The following is a 19,584-nucleotide window of genomic DNA, read 5'->3' as shown; positions in this document are numbered from 1 at the left end:
CTCAGCCAGGGTTGGAATTCGGGGTGTCTGACTCCAGAGCCGTGTGCCTCCCTAAGAAGCACTCACTACAAGAGCCGAACCCATAAAACTCTCAAAAGAAAACATGGAGGTAAGGTCTTCATGACCTTGGATTTGGCAATGTCTTCCTAGCTGTGGTACCCAAAGCACAAGCAACAGAAGAAGAGATAGATAAGTAGGACTTCATCAAAAATTAGAACTTTTTCCATCAAAGGACACTAAAGAAAGTGAAGAGACAACCAACAGAGTGGAAAAAAAATATTTGCAAGTTATATATCAGATAAAGGATTCGTATCCAGAATATATTAAAAATTTTACACGTCAACAATACAAAGACCAAGAACCTAATATAAAAATGGGTAAAGACATTTTAAAAAGCATGAATACACATTTCCCTGCAGAAGACGTACGAGTGGCAGTAAGCGTGTGAAAAGGCGCTCTCGGCGTCTCTAGTCTGCAAAGAAATGCGAATCAAGACCATAGTGAGCTACCACGTGACGCCCACTGGGATGGCCACCATAATTTTAAAAAAGAAACAGAAAATTAATGTTGGGGAGGGTGTGAAGAAACTAGAACCCTCACCCTTTGCTGGTCAGAACGTAAAATGGTGTAGCCAGTTTGGAAAACAACTTGGCTGTTCCTCAAAGGGATAAACAGAACGACTACGTGATCTAGCAATTCCACTCTTAAGGACGTGCACGAGAGAATCGAAAACCTATGCTTCCACAAAAAACTTGTACAGAAATGTTCATCGCAGCATTGCGTATGACAGCCACGAAGGGGAAACAACCCAGACATCCCGCAAATGATGAACGGACAGACAAAATGCGGTGTATCCATACAAAAGGGTATTAATCAGCCTCCAAGAGGAATGAGGCACTGACACCTGCCACAACATGGATGCACCCTGCAAACTTATGCCAACAGAAAGAAGCCAGACCCAGGAGACACCACACACTGCATCATCTCCTTCATAGGCAATGCCCAGAGGAGGGAGAGATGTGGAGGGAAATGAGCGGTTCCCCGAGGCTGGAGCGAAGGAGCAGGAAATGGGAATGACTGACCACTAACGGTACAGGGTTGTTTGTTTCTGTGTCTGTCTGGGTTTTTGTGTCAGGGGTGGAGGGCGGGATGATGAAAATGTTTGGTAGTTAGATAGTGGTGATGATTGCACAGCCTCGTGAATCTATTAAAAATCACTGAGTTGTATACATTAGGAGTGGTGAGTTTGTGTTATGGGAATTATATCACACGCACATATTTTTTACCTAAAAAAGGAAACGAAACTGCCCACGGGTAGAAGATGGAACATAGACTGTCCCTGGGGAGGTGCTCCCCAGGGTACCACTGGGACTCTAGCGAGGTGCCCCCAGCTTCCTTCCTACCTTCCCGTTCTATGCCACCTCTGCCTCACCTTCCTGAGGTCTGAGCCCCCTTCCCCCCCGCCCCACACACACACTAACTTGCCTCCTCCCAGCAAGGCTCGCCCCTTTGGTGAGGCTCCCTACCCCCTGGACCTCCTCTGTACTCGCCCAACTGGTTCTGGCGCGAGCCATCTAGGGGAAGGCAGACAGGAATGTGCCCACTGAGGACTGCGTGGCAGCCCTTTTGCACTTCCCAGTAACGGCCCAGAAAGAGAGGTTCCAGCGTGTGATGTGGGCAGCCCTGCCCACCGCCCTGCAGTTGTTTTCTTGTGTTGTGGTTGTCGTCATGGCCCCCTGAGAGCATGGCAAACTAGGAGCTAAACACAATCTGGGGATTTACTTGGAGATGATGTATTCTTTGGGTGGGGGTGGGGGAGTTCTCCTTTGCCAGAGCCTTTGTTTCAGGGGAGAAAGATGAATTCTGCTGGCCCCAAGACACCCTGCAGCCCTGGGGGACACACGATGATGATTTAGACCCTTTATTGAACACTTACGATTTTCCAGGTACAGCGTTAAACCCTCCCAGGGAAGGTAGGGCTGGGCTAGGGCTCCCGAGTCAGACAGGCTTGGGTTCCAGTCCTGGCTCTCCATTTACTGACCTCAGAGCAGTTTCTTAATCCCTCAGACCTTCTACTTCTTTGACTGTACCATGGGGGAACCCCTGCCTGCTTCTAAAGGGTTTGATGACGAGGCAAGGCTCTCAGCACAGAGGAAATGCTCAACCAGTGGGAGACCGTGAGCTCCGTGGGGCGGGGACCAAATCCATCTTGTTTACTGCCCTATCCCCAGCACTCCCCTCCACGTGCTTTTCAATTTCCCACGTTCACACCTTTGCCCACGCCATCCCCTCCACTTGCGATGCCCTTTCCGACACTCTGATTTCCACTAATTGGCATTATCCCTTCCTTCAAGGTCTGGCTCAAAGGCCACCTGCATCCCACTGGGAACTTCTGTGCCTGGGTCCTCTCCCTGATTAGTGTGGAAGATCCTGGAGCCACATAGGCCAGCAGCCCACAACAGAGCAGTTAATTGCATGGGTTTAACTCTAGATAAGTTAATTAACTTCTCCCTGCCTCAGTTGGCTTATCTGTAAAATAGGTTTAATAATGGTGCCTATCCCCCAGGGGAGTTCTGAGGTTTAAATGAAGTAATGCACTCACAAGGAGGCCAGGCATGTAATAGGCCTTCAGTTGATGCAATAAACCTTTGCTGTACAATATGGTAGCCACAAACCATAAAGGCTGATCTAAAGTCAAATTAATCAGATTAAACTTCAAATCATTTAAAAATGGAGGTCCTCAGTCTCTCTAACCATATTTCACACATGAGTAGTGGCTACCAAGTTTGCCCAGTAGGACAGCCTTGATATACAACATTCCCACCATCTCAGAAAGTTCTAGTGGACGATGATGACCGTGCACACAGTAGGTGTTCTGTGCCTATTTGTAGTCTGGGTCAGGAAGAGCACTTAGGGGTGTCTCTGAAGGCCCACAGCTCCTGGAAAGACCCCCCCAAAACCCCCTTCTGGCCAACCTCTGATGTCCCCAAAAGTGCCTGGGGCATCTCACATGAGAGGGATTAATGCGAGAAGGGAGACTGGTGAGAAAGCCACAGGATTAGGGGCTAATGACGGAACCCAATCGCTGCAGGCTGCCAGCTGGGCAGGAAGTGGGCATGGACAACGGCTGAGGCTTTGCAGAAAGAGGCTGGAATGTGAAGTGGGGAGGGACTGGGGTGTGGAGAGTTATCTAACTGTTCCCGAGTGTGGGCAGCAGGCGCCCCAGCCAGGTGGAGATGGCCAAAGCTGGCCTCTCCTTCTCCTTCTGGACCCAGCTCTGTCAGGGGCCCAGAGCAAGGAAGGTGTCCAGCACCAAGTCACATCTGCTGGCCTAAAGAGGCCTGAGATAACCCAGAGGTGGGGACCCAGGATACCCTAGGGGTAGGGAACCTGGGGGAGCCCGTGAGCCGAGTGGTTCAGGCCAGCCCAGGGGTGGTTTCAGCCCCTGTGGTGCCTGAAGCCCTGGAAGATGTGGCCACACAGACGTGCTGTGGTCTCAAGCCGACACATTCCTGACTTCTTTATAGGCGGTCTCGGACGACGGGGCCCGTGCTGCCTCGGAGCTTCTCACAGCTGGAGGAGAGCAGTCCCTCAGACGTCCATAGGTCTCATTAGATCTTCCCTCCAGCCACATAAGGAGGACAGGGCAAGTGTTGACCCATGTCCCCATTCTATAAGTGAAGCAAGTGACACTCGGAGATGTCATCTCAAAGTGGAGGTCTTACGAGGGAGGGGGCCAGGCCTTGCAGTCACATCTAATGAGAGACTATCAGGCAACACGACAGAAATCAAAGGACAGGGGAAACTTCTGGGCTTTTCTCATCACTGGCAATAGATGGTGGATGCCCCTTCACCGATCAGGTGGTTAAAATACCAAGAAATACCTTTACTGTCCGAAGGCTGTCCCCACGCGCCAGCTCTCCCTTAGGGCCCGGTGGATGCAGGATTCCGGACAAGCCCTCGGCAACAGAAAGAGAGGGCTGCAGTAGCGGGGCGGGGGGGGGGGGGGCTCAGCCCTTCCCCACACTGAAGGCGCTGGGCCAGCACTGCACGGTGGAGTTGGAAAGACATCAGGAAAAGCAGCATCGGTCCTTTGGAGAAAACGAACCTTCAGCAAGGATGAATTCTATTCTATTTTTCTTGAATTCTATTTTTCTACTCCAGCTTCTCTCTTCTTAAATATGAATGCTTGTTGCAAAAGGACGTGAGCCTTTTTCCCAGACAGAGTGATGAACTCTTTCCTAAACTGACCAAGTCCCTGATTCCTACCCGTCAGAGCTGGCTGGGTGGTGTCTTTTGCAGAAGCCTCAGTGTGGAGTCTCTTCTTTAGTGACAGGGAGAAACTGAGGCTCAGAGAGAAAGGGTGCTGCTTCCACTCCCCCAAAATACCCCCCTTCTCCAGGACAGTGGCCCCTGGAGGCCTGGGAACACAGATGGGCATTCCGCAGGCCCTCGGCCTGGGCTCGCGTGCCATGGGAGGCCAGTCCCATTCTCTCCCAGCCTTCCCCACCCGGCAGGGGACCTCTCACACGCCCTCACGTGCCTGCCGGCCCCTCAGACCTGTCCCAGAGCCAAACACTGGACCTTACTTAATCCCAATTATGTAATGTGCCATTCAACAGTTGTCCAAGGAGGAGGCACCTGGAGCCACACCCAGGAGTGGGGGCAAAAGGCCCAGCTGGATCAGAGCCACAGACCCGGCTTGGCCTCTGCCTGCAGTGGCCCCTACTCCTGCAGCCTCACCCAGCACCATGAGCGGCCGAGTCGGAGACCTGAGCCCCAAGCAGGCAGAGACCCTGGCCAAGGTGAGAGCCCCTTTCCCCAGAGCCCCAGGGAAAGGGGCTGGGGGGCAGAGGATGGGCGGTGGCTGGAACTCTGCCTTACTCGGTAGGCTCAGCATGTCCTTGACATTGTCTCTTTGCTGTCACCTCTCCCAAGGTTAGGTGTCACAGTGCCCAGTGACCCTTCCAGGGAAGGGGCTGAGGGAACAGCTGCACTTCCAGTCAATAGTGTGGGTGTCAGATCAAGCCCGACTGGCATGCGGGAGCCAGACCCAGAGAGCTTTGTCGGAAAGCGGCCCCTCCCCCTCCCCCCGAGGCCCCTCAGGTGGGAGCTGAAGGGTGCCGATGGTCGGCCCTCTGGCTCCAGTCGCATCCCTCCTTGGGACCCCCAGAGACGACCGGTCTGTAAGAGCCAGAGAGACAGAGCAGGGTGTGTCACCCCCACGGTCAGTGGGGACAAGGACACGTGATCCTTAACCAAGTTTTTGTAGAAAATGGGATAAGAAAAAAAGAAGGCAGGAGCCTTGGTGGGCTAACACGTGGGAGGAATGAAGAGGGCAGCAGTGTTCCCCGATCCACAGCATCGCTGTCCACGGTTTCCGTCACCTGCTCTCTACGGCAGTCTGAAAATATGAAATGAAAAATTTTAGAAATAAGCAATTCCTACATTTTAAATTTCACACTGTCCTAAGCAGTGTGATGGTATCTCCTGCCTTCCCTGTCTGTCCCGCCCTACTCACCCTACATGAGAAGCATTTCTTTGTCCCGAGTATCCACCTGCTGGTCGCTTAGTAACCGTCTCTGTTATCAGACTGGTTATCGGAGAGAGGAAGAGAGAGGCCACCTCCGTATAACTTTTATTACAGTACATTGTTATAGTTGTTCTGTTTTATTGTTGGTTATTGTTGTCAATCTCTTACTGTGCCTAGTTTACAAGTTAAATAAACTTTATCATAGCTACATATGGGTAGGAAAAACCATAGGATATATAGGGGTCAGGGAGCTCTTAGAATGTGTCCTCTGGGAATAAGGGGGGGCCGATCCACTCACCCACCCACTTATTCTTTCTTCTATCCATATGCCCACACCCACCCACCCATTTATCCATTCCTCCTCCTACCCTTTCACCTACCAAACTCTCCTTTCTTCTACTTACCCACCCATCTCTCCTTTTCTCCATCCACTCGTTCTTTGTTTTCTCCTTCTTCTTTGGCCACGCACCTACCCTCTCACCCACCCATTCATTCTTCTTTCTCTCCATTCACTCACCCATGTATCCTTCCATCCATCCTACCTTTGCATCCACTCACCCATCCAATGACCTATGTTTCCTATTCACCTGCCTGGCCACCCTTCCGTCACCGTGGGCCAGGTGCACGTGGAAGAAAAGGGGGGTGGAGGAAAACTCATGTCACTGGGTCTGGGAGCCAAGGCTCCGTGAGAAAACCACTTTAACCGGCATTTCCCTTTTCAGTTCCGAGAAAATGTCCAGGATGTGTTGCCTGCCCTGCCCAACCCTGATGACCATTTCCTCCTGCGCTGGCTCCGAGGTGAGGGCAGCGGTGGGAACGCTCATGGTGAAGGGGCGGCGAGGGGGGCCTGGCCCCAACTGCTCCAGACGACGGGCTCTCAGTCTCCAACCACATCACCTGGCTCCACATGTTTGGTCCAGGAGAGGAGAGGGCACAGGGAAGAAAAGCCCCTCCTAGGCCCCCAGTGCCCTCCAGAGCTCCCACTGCCCAGGACCAGGGCAAGGCAACTGTGAGGCAGTCTTTTCCCCACCTCACTCCTCCCTTCTCTCTTCCCACAGCTCGGAATTTCGACCTGCAGAAATCAGAGGCCATGCTCCGCAAGGTGAGACCCGTCCCTGCTGGAGATTTGGGAGGGGGGCTTCCTGGGAGCCGATGCATGCCCCCGGCCTCTGCTCCATCCCTTCCTCCAGGGTGCTGGAAGCCCAGTGGAGCCTTACCACTATCTTTCTCTAGTACATGGAGTTCCGGAAGACCATGGGTATTGACAACATCCTCAACTGGGAGCCCCCAGAGGTGAGCCAACACCCCCTCACTCACACACACACACACACACACACACACACACACCAATCTTCCACAGACATAGCACTAAGCAGCCTCTGGGTCACTGGGGATTGTGCGTGCAGGATCCCCAGTGGCCAGCCTGAGAAGCCTGTGGAACCCCCTGGGCCAGTAGGTACCTCTCCTGTAACAATATTGAACAGTTCCTGGGGGCTTATGAGGCCCAGGCCTGGGTTAAGACTTTTCCTGTGTAAGCTCTTTTAATCTTCATAACCCTTGAGGTAGATACTATTGTCCCATTTTACAGATGAGGACACTGAGGCCCAGCAAAGATTAAGAGGCTTACCCAAAGGCCCACAGGCCCGAGGTGGGGCTGGGATTTGAGCTCAGACCTGTCTGTCCCTGAGCCTGGCTCTTCACTACCACAGTGAGCCTGTGCCCTGAGCCTCACCCTTAGGGCCTTGCTCAAAGCAGCCTGTCTGGATAGGGAGGAAACTTACTCACCAAGGCACTGGGAGGACAGTCCCACCACTGACATCCTAGCAATGGTCAGTGGTCAGTTTTATTTATGGAGTAGGAGCTCTAGGCCAGACCCTGTGCTTTGCTGACATGATCTGGGGGACTTACCCTAACAACCCCCTAAGGGAGGAACTAGTCAAGCCATTTTACAGAAGAGGAGGTAGAATGGGGCCCAGAGAGGCAGTGTCACTTGCTCAGGATGCACAGCAGGGCAGCAGCAATGTCTGTATCCCCATGAAAAGGGCTGTGGGAGATGTTAGGGGCGTAACCGAGGAGCCCAGAGGCCTGAGGCCAGGCCTTGCTGAGGCCTGGCTCTGCTGTGTGCCTGCTGTGAGCAAGGCCCTCCCTGCAGGCCCTCAGTTTCCTCACCAGGACCATAGTGCTGCCCTCCATGCTGTGTGTGGGCTCGGGGCACACAGGTCAGCCTGGTCTGGGGGTCTCCGGGAAGGTGCCTGATGCCAAGAGCCATGTATCTTTCCATGCCCAGGTGATTCAGAAATACATGCCTGGGGGCCTCTGTGGCCATGACCGTGACGGCTGCCCCGTGTGGTATGACATCATCGGGCCTCTGGACCCCAAGGGCCTGCTCTTCTCGGTCACCAAGCAGGACCTGCTCAAGACCAAGATGAGGGACTGCGAGCGCATCCTGCATGAGTGTGACCTGCAGACGGAGCGGGTGAGGCCCAGGCTGGGTGGGGCGGGCAGCTGGGCCCAGTGAGGCCACCGGGGGACGTGGTCCCAGGAGTCGCACCCATTCCAGTTATGGTCAGAAGGCTGTGGGGTCAAACACAAGCTCTGCCACTTCCCAGCTGTGCAGCCTGGAAAAGTCACGTCTCTGAGCCTGTTTCTTCACCTAGAAAACGAATAATAATAAATAATGGTCGCAAAGATTAAATGAGATAATGCAAGTACATGGCCTGGAGTGCAGGGCCTAACGTATTTCTCGACCATGCTAGTTACTGTTAGTTTTGCTGCGTCTTTGCCCCCGCTCTTCCTGCTGTCTGAGAACCCTACCCCCAGCATGCACACCTGCCTGCCACACTTCCTCTGGCTTTCTCCGTCTATGCTTCAGGTCGCAAACTCAAATGCCACCTTCTCGGTGGCCCCCTTCTGGGTTAACATGTGTTCCCACAGTTCCCATGCTGTCCCATCCCAGCACAGCTCAGGACTATGGTGACCTGGTTGCCTGTCAGCCTCCCCAGCCAGACTGTGGTCTCTTTGAAGACAAACAGTATGGATTAATTGAGCATTTTGTGTTATGCTCTCAGTATCTGGAACAAAATAGGTTCTTAATAAGTATCAGTTGAACACATGGAGAAATGAATGAATGGCGTATGAATGGATAGATGGGTGAATGGATGGGTCAGCTGATGAATAGATGGATATATAAATGCATTCACTGTTTTTTCCACACCTCTGAAGACAGAGTAGGGGACTGGGAGAAACCCCAAGGTGTCATGTGCTAGGGTCACCATGTCCCAAGTTCTGAGCCTGCACCCTGAACCTTGGAACGGGTCCTTGCTCTCATCCTTGCAGCTGGGGAAGAAGATTAATACCATTGTGATGATATTTGACTGCGAGGGCCTGGGCCTGAAGCACTTCTGGAAACCGCTGGTGGAAGTATACCAAGAGGTGAGGAGAAAGCCCCAGAGCAACCCCTGATTGCTTTAACAACCAGCTTGGCTTGCTGTGCCCTGGCTGCTTACTCATAGCCAAGATTAGGTACAAGTTGGTAGCCTTCCTGGGCCTGCCATGTGCCTCATGCTCATTGATAATGTTTCTGAGAAGACCCCACAGGCCTCAGGGACAACACTGTATTGAGACCATGGGGCCAGCTTCCCCCAAAGCCTTCCCAGCCCTGTCATCCCTGCTCTGTGACTTGGACAAGTTCTGAGGGAGACTGATTGCCTGCATTTCAGAGGGGTAGAGGGGTATTTAAGTGACTTGATATGTAAAGTATATACACAGTGCTTGCAAATAGTGAACACTTAATAAACAGTAGTCATTATTATTACTATACCATCATTACTATAATTTTACTTTAAAATGATCATAATGGCATGGTTGCAATAGTCTGAGGTGAGAGGTTCCCCTCTAGGGGCCAGCAGAGGTAATGGAGAGAAAGGAAACCCTCCACAGCTCTCTGAACCCTCCTGAAGGGAGATTGCAAAGGTGGTGGGAGTGAGTGGAATAAGATGAGGTGTGGGCTCTGATGGGGTCTTTCTTGGTTCCACAGTTCTTTAGCCTCCTTGAAGAGAATTATCCGGAGACCCTAAAGTTCATGTTCATTGTGAAAGGTGTGTGGCAATTGACTTCACTTCCCTGTGCTTCTCTTTCCTCACCTGTACCCTGGGGATGATAATATTGCCTTCTTCCCTGGGTTGTAGCAAGAGAGGTTGATTGCTTGGCTGCATGCAAATCACTTAGAGTGCCTGGAACAGAGTGAGTGCTCCATAAACGGGAGCTTCTACGGTTGGCCTTGCTGCAAGAGGAAGCAGCTCCGACCCCAGCTGTTCCAGGAATCTCCCATCACTTCTCTGCCTCATTGATCTCTCCCTACTCAAACTGCCTCTGACACTGGAGACTGGTGCAGCCCAGTCTGGCCTTTCTTGTCTGCTGTCTCCTGGGCCACCAGTGGTCTTGTGTGTGTTCATCCTATTTTCCTTGCTGGGTTGTCCACTCCTTGAAGTCAATGTCTTCTAATTCTCCATTTCTGTTGTATCTTTCACAGACCTGGGGCCATGTAGATGCTCAATGGGTTTTTGGGTGATTGTCATTTAGAGTGGAGTGTCATTTAGAGTAGATGGAAGGATGGATGTGTGTTTGATGGTTGGCTGTTTAATTGGTTGGTTGATTGATTTGCTGGTTGGATAGTTGTTAGTTTGGCTGACTGATTGAGTGATTAGTTGGCATTTTCGTTGGTTAGTTGGTTGGTTGGTTGGTTGGTTGGTTGTATGAGTGACAAGTTGGCAGATTGGTTAGTTGACTGGCTGGTTTGTTGTTTGGATGGATCTTAGATGGTTGGCTGTTGGTTGTTTGAAAGGTTGAATGGCTGGAGAGGGTAGTTGGTGGGGCAGTTAATTGGTTGCTTAATTGGCTTATTGGTTGCTGATTAGCTGATGTGTTAATTGGTTGTTTGGTAGATTGGTGATTGTTGGTAGGCAAATGGTTGGGATAGTTAGAAAGCAAATTGATTGGCAATTTGTTGGCTGGTTGGTTGGTTTATAGACTGGATGATTACATGGTTGGTTAGTTGTTGCTTGTTAGTTGGTTAACCAATTGGTTGATTGGTTTGTCAGGGGCAGAGCATTGAAATTTTCCAAGGTAATTCATGATTCTTCCATATTATTAGCTATGACTGTTATGGAGAGAATGGCTCAATAGAATTATATTCTCCTTATTATCTTTGCTTGTATCTTTCCAGCCACCAAACTCTTCCCTGTGGGCTACAACCTCATGAAGCCCTTCCTAAGTGAAGACACTCGCAGAAAAATTATAGTGTTGGGAAGTAAGTAGTTTTAGTTCCATCCCCTGAGCTCTGGGCATGAGCTTTGGAGCGAGGCTGGTCTATCACCCATTCCAGAAATTCACATATCACCTAGAGTCCTTCTCAAAAGTGAGGTGGGGTCTTACATTGTAAAGTCTATCCAGTTGCCTCTGCCTTATTCCCTATTTCTGGTGACTAATGGCTTGCACGCTTCTTCCTTATTGGTTTCCGTTGTTTACTAGTCAACCTCTGGGCTATGGGCCTCATATGGGGATGGAGCTGCTGACAGGTTTCCTAATTCCTGATAACTGCCCTTCAACCATTCTTCCCCAGACAACTGGAAAGAAGGTTTGCTGAAACACATCAGTCCTGAGGAACTGCCTGCCCATTTTGGGGGGACCCTGACTGACCCAGATGGCAACCCCAAATGTTTAACTAAGGTACAAAGATCCCCAAGACAGGGAAGGGGAGAGGGGGTAGAGCTGGTGTCCTTCTCACTCACTCATTCATTCCACAAATGATTATGGAAAGACCCTGTGAGCAAGGTGTTGAGCTAAACAGTCTCAGCCCTGCGCCCACAGGGCTCTCAGCAGCTGTGCAGGCAAACAAGAAATAAGAAAACTTTGTCTCAGAGGAATGAGCTGGAAAAGGAAGTTTCCAGAGAAGGCCCTGACCCCAACCTGGAGTGTCAGGGGGTTGGGTGGGGTGATAGTGGGATAACACAGAATGAGCAAGATACTTCTAGAAATAGTGAGAGCATTTCAGGCAGATGAAGCAGCATGAACAATGCAGTAGCTGGAAGAGGGGAGCAAGCCCATCCCAGCCCATCCCATCCCATCCCGTGCCTGCAGATCAACTATGGTGGAGAGATCCCCAAGTCCATGTACGTGCGGGACCAGGTGAAGACTCAGTATGAGCACTCAGTGCAGATCAACCGAGGCGCCTCACACCAAGTGGAGTATGAGATCCTGTTCCCAGGTTTGTGTCCTCAGGTAGGGACAGGCCACTGACTCACTCCTGGCTGGATACTAGCCCCTCAGGGGACCATCAGACTGAGTAGTAACCTTGTCCCTCTCCTCCCACCCACACATAGGTGGCAGTTCTCATCTGACGGTGCAGATATCGGCTTCGGGGTCTCCTGAAGACCAAGAGGGGGGAGCGGCAGCGAGCAGGGGATATGACAGAGGGTTCTGCCCAGCCAGCGCTATAACGCCCACATGGTGCCTGAGGACGGGAGCCTCACTTGCTCGGGAAGCTGGTGTCTGTAAGTCTGCCCCAGCTGGGACCCAGCTCCAAAAGCTGAAATACCTGTCCCACAGTTTAGAGGGGTAGTGGCCCCCCTACCAACACCCAGGTACACACAGCCTTGGTTAGTGCCATTCATTCACAAGGCTGTTCATTTTGGTCCACACTTCATGAGCACCTACTGGGCACCAAGAGCCAGAGGCCCACAGGCCCTGAAGGGGTTGAGAGCCCTTGGACCACAGGACACAGGCAAGGGATGATAGGGTATATGCAACTCTCCCCAGGAAGAAATTGGGGCTCTGAGAAGTAAGTCAGCTTGTCCATAGTCATGCATCTGATGGGGAGCCAGGATCCCCCTCAGCCTTGCTGGTAGCTGTGTAATCTTGGGCGAAAGTCCTTTGCAATCTGGGTCCTTGGTTGCTCACCTGTGAAGCAGAGGTTTACAACCTCTTCTTCTTGGGGTGCCTTTGGGAGGCAGAGGACATGCACAGGCCTGGCCCAGCTACCTCATTTCATCTAGGGGGGGCTGGGAAGCCTCTGGCATTCCCCGATTTTCCCCTTCCAATCCCATCATACAAGTGTCCAATCCCATCATGCAGGTTCATGCAGTGGCCATTGTTCTCATTGCCAGTTCATGCAACTAAAGCCAGCCTGAACGTGTGCCAGGAGGCCAGTGTCTATTTACAGGCCCTGCTGGGGGGTGGCAGTTCCCATGGGGAAGGAAACAGTAGTGGTAGGAACTTGGCTCAGCTTGGCAAACACAGCAGGTGGGAAAACAGCCTGTCCTCCCCCAGGTATGGGACAGGGACACAGGGAGTGTTAAACAGGACTAGCTACTTGCCTGTCCATCTGTCCCTCCAGATGTCCTGCGTTTCGACAACACCTATAGCTTTGTCCATACCAAGAAGATCAGCTTCACAGTGGAGGTACTTCTCCCGGACGAGGGCATGCAGAAATACGACAAGGAGCTCACCCCTATCTAGGCTGCTGCCTCACTTCTCAGAGACCCCTGACCTTCTGCTTTTTCTCTGTATAGTCTACCCTCCCACCAGAAACTGATCATTAGTTCTCCTGACTTGGACGTTAATGAGTAGTAGAGAAGGAGCTGCTTTGGGGAAGACTCATATGCTGTGGTTAGATCAGAAAAGGTAGGAGAGGCACAGCCTTGGAAGGTGCCAGTGTTGCAGGAGAGGAAGAATCAAGGGTAAAAGCAAGAAGTGGATATCACTGAAACCTAAGGAATAGGAAAATAAATGTACCCTCCGCCCTCACTTCTCCTGAGGCACTTGAATTCCTTCCCTAAGAACTATGAGCAATTTGGGTTGGAGATGTATCTAATTTTTTTTTACATCTAGCCCTTAAATAGTTGATTTACATAAAGAGTAGACTTTTTTTAAAGGTACATTTTCAGAGTGTATCCTTGTGAAGTTGAATGGAGGTAGAGAGCAGCTATTCACGGATGCGCATTGAACAGGAAGGAGCCCTCCCTGAGCAGATTTCAGCACCTTGGACAGGAACAGAGCCCTGGAAGGGATGAAGTCTCCTGGAGAGAGACTCAGGCAATCAGCCCCCAGATTTCTGGCAGTGGCTGCTCCCCTGGGTAGGTGAGAGATGCTTCCATTAAGGCTCTATCTGACTCAAGGTTCACAGCTTCCCCCCACCCATATCTTCCACTCTCATTTCTTTTCCTTGGAACACACGGTCTATGTTTTCAGCAATTAAGGAAACTTTCCTGGAAGCAAAGGAAGTCATATCTGGCTCTAGCAGCTGCCTGGTGATAACAATAAAAAATCACAGCTATCTTTTGGTGAGTGTTCTCTGTGTGCCACACCTGCTTCCAAGTGCTTTATGAGTTTAGCTTGTTTACTTTCACGCCTCACTGGAGGCTGTTAATCGTGGCCACCTTATGGATAAGGAAACTGAGGCTCAGAGAAGTGAAGTCACACACCCAACATCATACAGCTGTTAAGTAGTAGATTGGAAAACCCAAGGGTTTTGCGTGTGTTGTTTTTTCTTTACTCAAAGACATTGCTTTTAATTTCCCCATAATAGCCTCTCCCTAAGGCCCTACTTTTATGAAGAAGAAGAGGAATGACTTGTTTGTCCTAGGTCTTCCAAGTAGAAGTGTCCTGGATGTCACCCTCTCCAATCCCAGTGTGTGGGCAAAGGAGGCGTTATGCCCATTGGGCAGCTGAAGCAATGGAGACACATGATGCTGAAGCCACTTGTCCAAGGAAACTCACAGAAGAGTAGGCAGGGCTCGTGCTTCAAAGCCCAGCATTTTGCCCCTCTTCACATGGCCCTGGAAAGCTCACCCCCTTGACACCCACAAGAACTCTGTGACTGGGGGAGACACCAGGGCTTTCAGGACTTTCTCGCTGCAAGTTAGGGACACAGAGATGCTGGCTTGAGCCCCAGGTCCTGACACAACTCTTGGACTCATGGGGGTGGTGAGTTGGCTCCTGCAGCAGCCTAGGCCAGGGGGTGGGTGGGGTGAGTTATCCTCCAGGGGGCTCACCCGGTGTGTGCTTGGCAGGGGGAGGCTTAGCTCAGAGACAGGGAGGGCAAGGGGAGGACCCTCACTCGCTACCCCTGCTTCCAAGGGAGCCCCATTGCCCAGACTTTACCTAACAGCAAGACCAGAGCAACCCATGGAAGCCCCCTTAGGAAAAACATTGTCTGCCACCCACAGGCCTCCTTAAATTGGCCCAGCGGAGGCTGGGGAAGAAACAACCCTTACCTGGAGCCCACAGGTGGGTCTAGGGCATGGCTGAGCTGGGCCCAGGCCACATACTTCCCCATTCCCCACTGTGACCCCCAGCTGCCTACAATGCCCCCTGACTTCACAAAAGGCTCCCAAGTCCTCCTCACTCACATAGGATTTAATAAGGGTAGTAATAGTTGATGCCGATGGAAGGCTCACTGCACAGGGGACCTAATTTTTTCACCTGTAGGATGATAATGGTGGCATTATCATAGGCTCTTACAGAGGTTACATAACATCATGCTTATCAAAGTGTCTGGCACAGAATAAGAGCCCCATTCATGTGCTCTGTGGGTGTCATTTCATAACTCTTGTCCACGGGAGGGGGGACGTGATGGTGGAGGGTGCTGCACAGCGAGATGGTTCTGTCTGGGAGAGGATGCCGAAGAGGGTTCATGGAGCAGGTACCACAAGAGCTGACCTTGGAAGCTGGGAGCAGAGGGAAGTGGGTGTGGAGAGGGCATTCCTGGCAGATGGCATGGCCTGAGCAAAGACACGGAGGCCGGATGTGCAGGGCACATCCAGGGAATGGTGAGGGGTCAGTGGAAGTGAGGACATAGGTGCAGGGATGTGCTGTGGTGAGAGGTGAGCCTCCAAGGCCGGGAGGCTGTGAATGCCAGGCCGAGGTGTTCAGACGGGACCCTGGAGAACACTTAGGGAGATTCAGCCACCAGCATGCTCAGACCAGAAGGAGGCTCTTTTATGCGCTGGGCATTGAAGGAGATCCCAAGATTTTAGTTTGTACAAGTAAGACCGTGATGATCATCCTCAGGTGCACATCTCATAATCATCCAATTATTTCCTCTGAATAAATTCTTCGAGGTGGAATCCCTGAACCGTGTAATTGGCATACTTTATATCTGGGTTTGCCCGCAGATGGAACAGCCAGTTGTTCGCCATTGAGGCGACACCCCTTGCCTCATTAAGAGCAGCCAGTGTTTGTGGAGCTCCCTCTGTGAATCCCCTGCTCTGGCTGAACGGCTTGTGAGCCACTTCTCCTTAACCCTCCCAGCAGGTTCAGGAGGTCAGTACAGAGAGTTGGACATGAGGAAACCAGGGCCCAGAGAGACCAGGCAACTCGTCCTTGGTCACGCAGCCTGTGAGTCGGCTCTTTCCCTGACTGTGTAGAGAGCTTCGGGCTGAAGGTGGTAGTCGCGGAGTCAGTACTGGGCTGGGGGAAAGTTGGGGTGAGATGGTAGGAAGGTCAAGGGCTATGGGGTGTTTTGGGTGAGATTGGGCCAGGGACTCCGACTCCAGGCAACAAGGCCCTAACAATGATGTGGGTGCTAGGAGTAAATAAGCCACATCACAGGAAGCACTTAGCACAGGACCTGGCACATACCAGGAGCAGTTCATTGATACTGCTCTCACTAACCCTGGGGGCAGTTTGAACCAGCTAACACAGGCACATTGGGAGGTGCTGCCTCCTTGTGGTGATGCTTAGAATTGTGTGAAAGTGGCCACTGGGGGAATCTAACTCTCAGCTTGCTGTAGGACAAAGACCTGGGGGTAGGAAAAGGCACATCCCCCCAATCCCAGCAGGGGTCTGCTGCATCCTCCTAGGCCCTGCAGGGAATGTTGGATTGGAGGGATCCCAGAGGAGGCTTCCAAGCCAGCCCTAGGGATCAGAGGCTAACTTGAGGGGGTGAACTGAGGAAGGAGTGGCCTGTAGTCAGGAGGGTGGGTGCACCTGCAGGAAGGGGTGGGAGAAGGCTGGAAGGGAGTGTCCCAGTTGGAGGGAACAGTGTATAAGAAAGCCCAGTCAAGAGAATGGCCAGACCCAAGGAACCAAAAAGGGCAGAATAGCTGAAATAAAAATTGGGGGTGGAGGGCAAGGGCGGGGTTGTCCAGGTTATGAAGGGCTCTGAAAGCCACCATGAGGAGTGTGGACTCGGTTCTGAACATTTTAAGAAGCGGCTGGTAAGATAAAGAAGCTTGGAGTGGGGCAAGCCAGAGGCGGCTGCCCTCATCCAGGCCTGGAGGGGACAGATAGGAGATGTGGTGGCGGAGAAGTGGGGACAGAAGCTACTGGAGTGAGAGGGAGTAGCCAGGGAAGAGAGACAAGGGTCTGAACCCAAATATCAGGCGCTAGGGTAGCAGCCACAGGTGGGAGGAAATCTGGGGCAAGGGATCCAGACAAGCAGGGACTGCAGCCCCGGCCGATTTCCCTTCTCCCTCCCCGGCTGCATTGGGAGAAGGGAGAGCAGACCAGGGCTGAGGCTGATCTGTGACCCTATGGGCCAGGAGGCCTCGGCCATGCCACCTGCCCTCTCTGATCCTTAGAATACGGGGTCTGGAAAGGGAGATGGTGCTACTAACAACCTCCTTGGTGAACAGGAGAGCGACGCTGGTGAATGTTTGGCCACTGGCGCCCCAGGGCAGGGGACCCTGATGTGTTGGTCTCCGCGGTGTAAATACTCCCACCACGGCTTGTTTCAAGCTCCCCAAGTGAAGTCGGAGCACGGAGTTGAGACACGATGCACAGCAGCACACCAGTAACGGCATTTCCACCAAACGCACAGGAGAGGTGAACAGCCTCAAGAGCACAGGCGATTGTCAAGTCTAGTAAAATAATTAGGAAGGAGTAAGTTTTGAGCTCCTACTACTTGTTTTTTGTTTGCTTGTTTGTTTTTTAATGACAGATAATTGACAAAAAACATTATACAGGGCCCGGCACAAATAATGCCCCCTTTTTATTACAGAACCTTGTATTACAAAATCACAGGCATGTAATTCTGTAACATAACAATAGCACACTCAAGCACACCACCACATGACATTTTAGGTGAAATGTTCAAATTGAAACTATGAATTATTACACCCATATTATTACCCCGCCAACCACACTCAGGTGGGTGTTACTTCTGCCGGGCCCTGCATGGTTGCAGCTGTATAACGTGATTCGATATTTGTATACACTTTGAAATGATCACTACAGCAAGTCGAATTAACATCCATCACTACACATGATTACGATTTTTTTTCCCTGCGATGAGGACCTTTTACCACCTTTGTTTCTAATATATTTAAATCCGAGTTCATATTGTTTCATTTTAATAATGGCTGTGTGTAACCACTGGCTCACCAAACTCCTGACCGAGTTAACAATGGGCTCTAGAGGCTGGAGCTCGGCTCTCATTGGCCCACAGCAAGGGGATATGGAAAGAGAACCACCGGCTGGACCCGGGTCTCCGACATCCCGCAGAGGCCTAACCTCTGCCCGAGGGGGCTGCTGGGTCTCTGAGCAAACATTAAGGAACAGAGCAGTGCCCTGAGCCCAGCATCCCTCGGCAGGCCACAGGCTTGTCTGCCTGCTGCCCAGAAGCCTCCCCTAATATGCCCCCCTAATCAACCACTGCATCTCCCCAGTGGAGCAGGGAGTGGGGTAAGGCGTGTGTGTTTGAAGGCAGGTCGGGGAAGGCAGGTGAGGGAAGTCTCTCCCTGCCCCAGACTAGCTGACCAAAGACCTTGTTCCCACCAGCCTGGCCTGAGAAGGCCTGCAAGCTCCTGTGTGTGCTGGGCCCCAGTAGTTCTTCATAGGGCAGGGCCACCAGTGGGGCAGCCGAGGCCAGAGGGGCCCGTAGCAGGGCAGAGCTGAGGGGCAACAGAGCAGAGGGCATAGGGGCTGCTTCTGAAGGAAACTCAGGGTTGGCCAAGAGGAAAGAATTTCCAGCTGAGGAATGGGGTGGGGGGGTGCTCTGAGGGCAGGTGATGGGGAGGTACACGAGGCTGAGAACTCAGACTGTGCCCAAGAGCACAGAAGCCTGACTGGCCTGGGCAGCTTCCAGCTTTAGGGGGCGCCCTGAGGGTGGGAGAGAGAAGTGAACAAGGAATGCTGGCAGGACCCAGATGTCACAGGGGTGCAGGTGTGGGTGTGGCCCTGGGGGGAGATGGTGCTGAATTGGAGAAGGGTGTGGGAGGAGGCAGAGACAAGGCTGAGGAGTGAGGGGGGCTCAGAGCATTTAAGACCCAGGGAAGCTGCTGGAAACTGGGCAGAGGAGGTCATGGGGAGCTTGGGAATGGGATCGTGCCAGTGCGAGAAGAGAAGGGCAGCAGAGAAAGGCCCACCCCATCCCTTCAGGGACCCCAGCTCTGGGGAAGGCCACCAGACTCACCCTGCAGAGGCAGACACCCCAACAGGAGGAGCCAAAACCCCTGAGTCCCCATCCTGTCTCACCACCAATATCCCTTGGCCCGCAGCCCCTGCAAGTCCCTGCCCAGGTGCAGGTGGTCTCTTGCACAGTGGGGTTAGCCCACTGAGCTGTACCTAGGCTGTGAAGGGAGAGCCAGGACCTTGGCCAGAACTGATCTTTGCCTGGGTCAAGCTTTCAAGGGGGTGTGGGGAAGAAGATAAGTGGGGTGGGGGGCAGGCCCTGGGTCACTCCCTTTTCTCCAGGACTCTTGGGTCCCTTCGTGGGAGTCCCATGTGATACTCCCATGGGGGCTCTCTTCATCTCAGGCACCTTCAGGCTCAGGTGGTATATGCCCAATAGGCTCCCCTCCCAAAGGCGCGGGTGCTTAAGGAGGCTCACAGAAAGAGGGTGATGCCTTCCCTGAAAGAGGCTGCAGGGAGCCCTGGTGGGCAGGGAGGGACCAGAAGGCCCAGTGTTGGCCACTGTGAGTGACACCTGGCCTGAGGAGTCAGCCTCCACCCCTGAGGGCCCTCAACCCTGCTTTCCACCACCACATCCCTGCTCATCCCCAACAGAAAAGAAGAAAACTCAACTTCTTGAGGATTTATTGGACCGGAACTGT

The 19,584-nt window shown here is 52.3% G+C and overlaps 1 protein-coding gene across 1 annotated transcript; it reads left to right on the top strand.

The window, feature by feature from the left end:
• The first annotated feature begins 4,638 nt into the window (after positions 1-4,638).
• SEC14L3 (SEC14 like lipid binding 3) lies at positions 4,639-13,865 on the top strand. The gene is given in 16 exon segments (XM_028527324.2): positions 4,639-4,805; positions 6,256-6,331; positions 6,592-6,635; positions 6,767-6,826; positions 7,821-8,009; positions 8,870-8,965; positions 9,570-9,630; positions 10,758-10,841; positions 11,154-11,260; positions 11,672-11,800; positions 11,802-11,812; positions 11,914-11,954; positions 11,957-12,006; positions 12,008-12,067; positions 12,069-12,084; positions 12,927-13,865. Coding segments are annotated over 16 exon segments (1,200 nt in total). The 5' UTR covers positions 4,639-4,751; the 3' UTR covers positions 13,049-13,865.
• Positions 13,866-19,584: the final 5,719 nt, after the last annotated feature.

Source organism: Phyllostomus discolor, chromosome 13 (assembly GCF_004126475.2).
Source record: "Phyllostomus discolor isolate MPI-MPIP mPhyDis1 chromosome 13, mPhyDis1.pri.v3, whole genome shotgun sequence".
In the NCBI taxonomy this organism is placed as follows: domain Eukaryota; kingdom Metazoa; phylum Chordata; class Mammalia; order Chiroptera; family Phyllostomidae; genus Phyllostomus; species Phyllostomus discolor.
The sequence above is the reverse complement of the archived record's forward strand: the minus strand, read 5'-3'. Positions and strand labels throughout refer to the sequence as shown.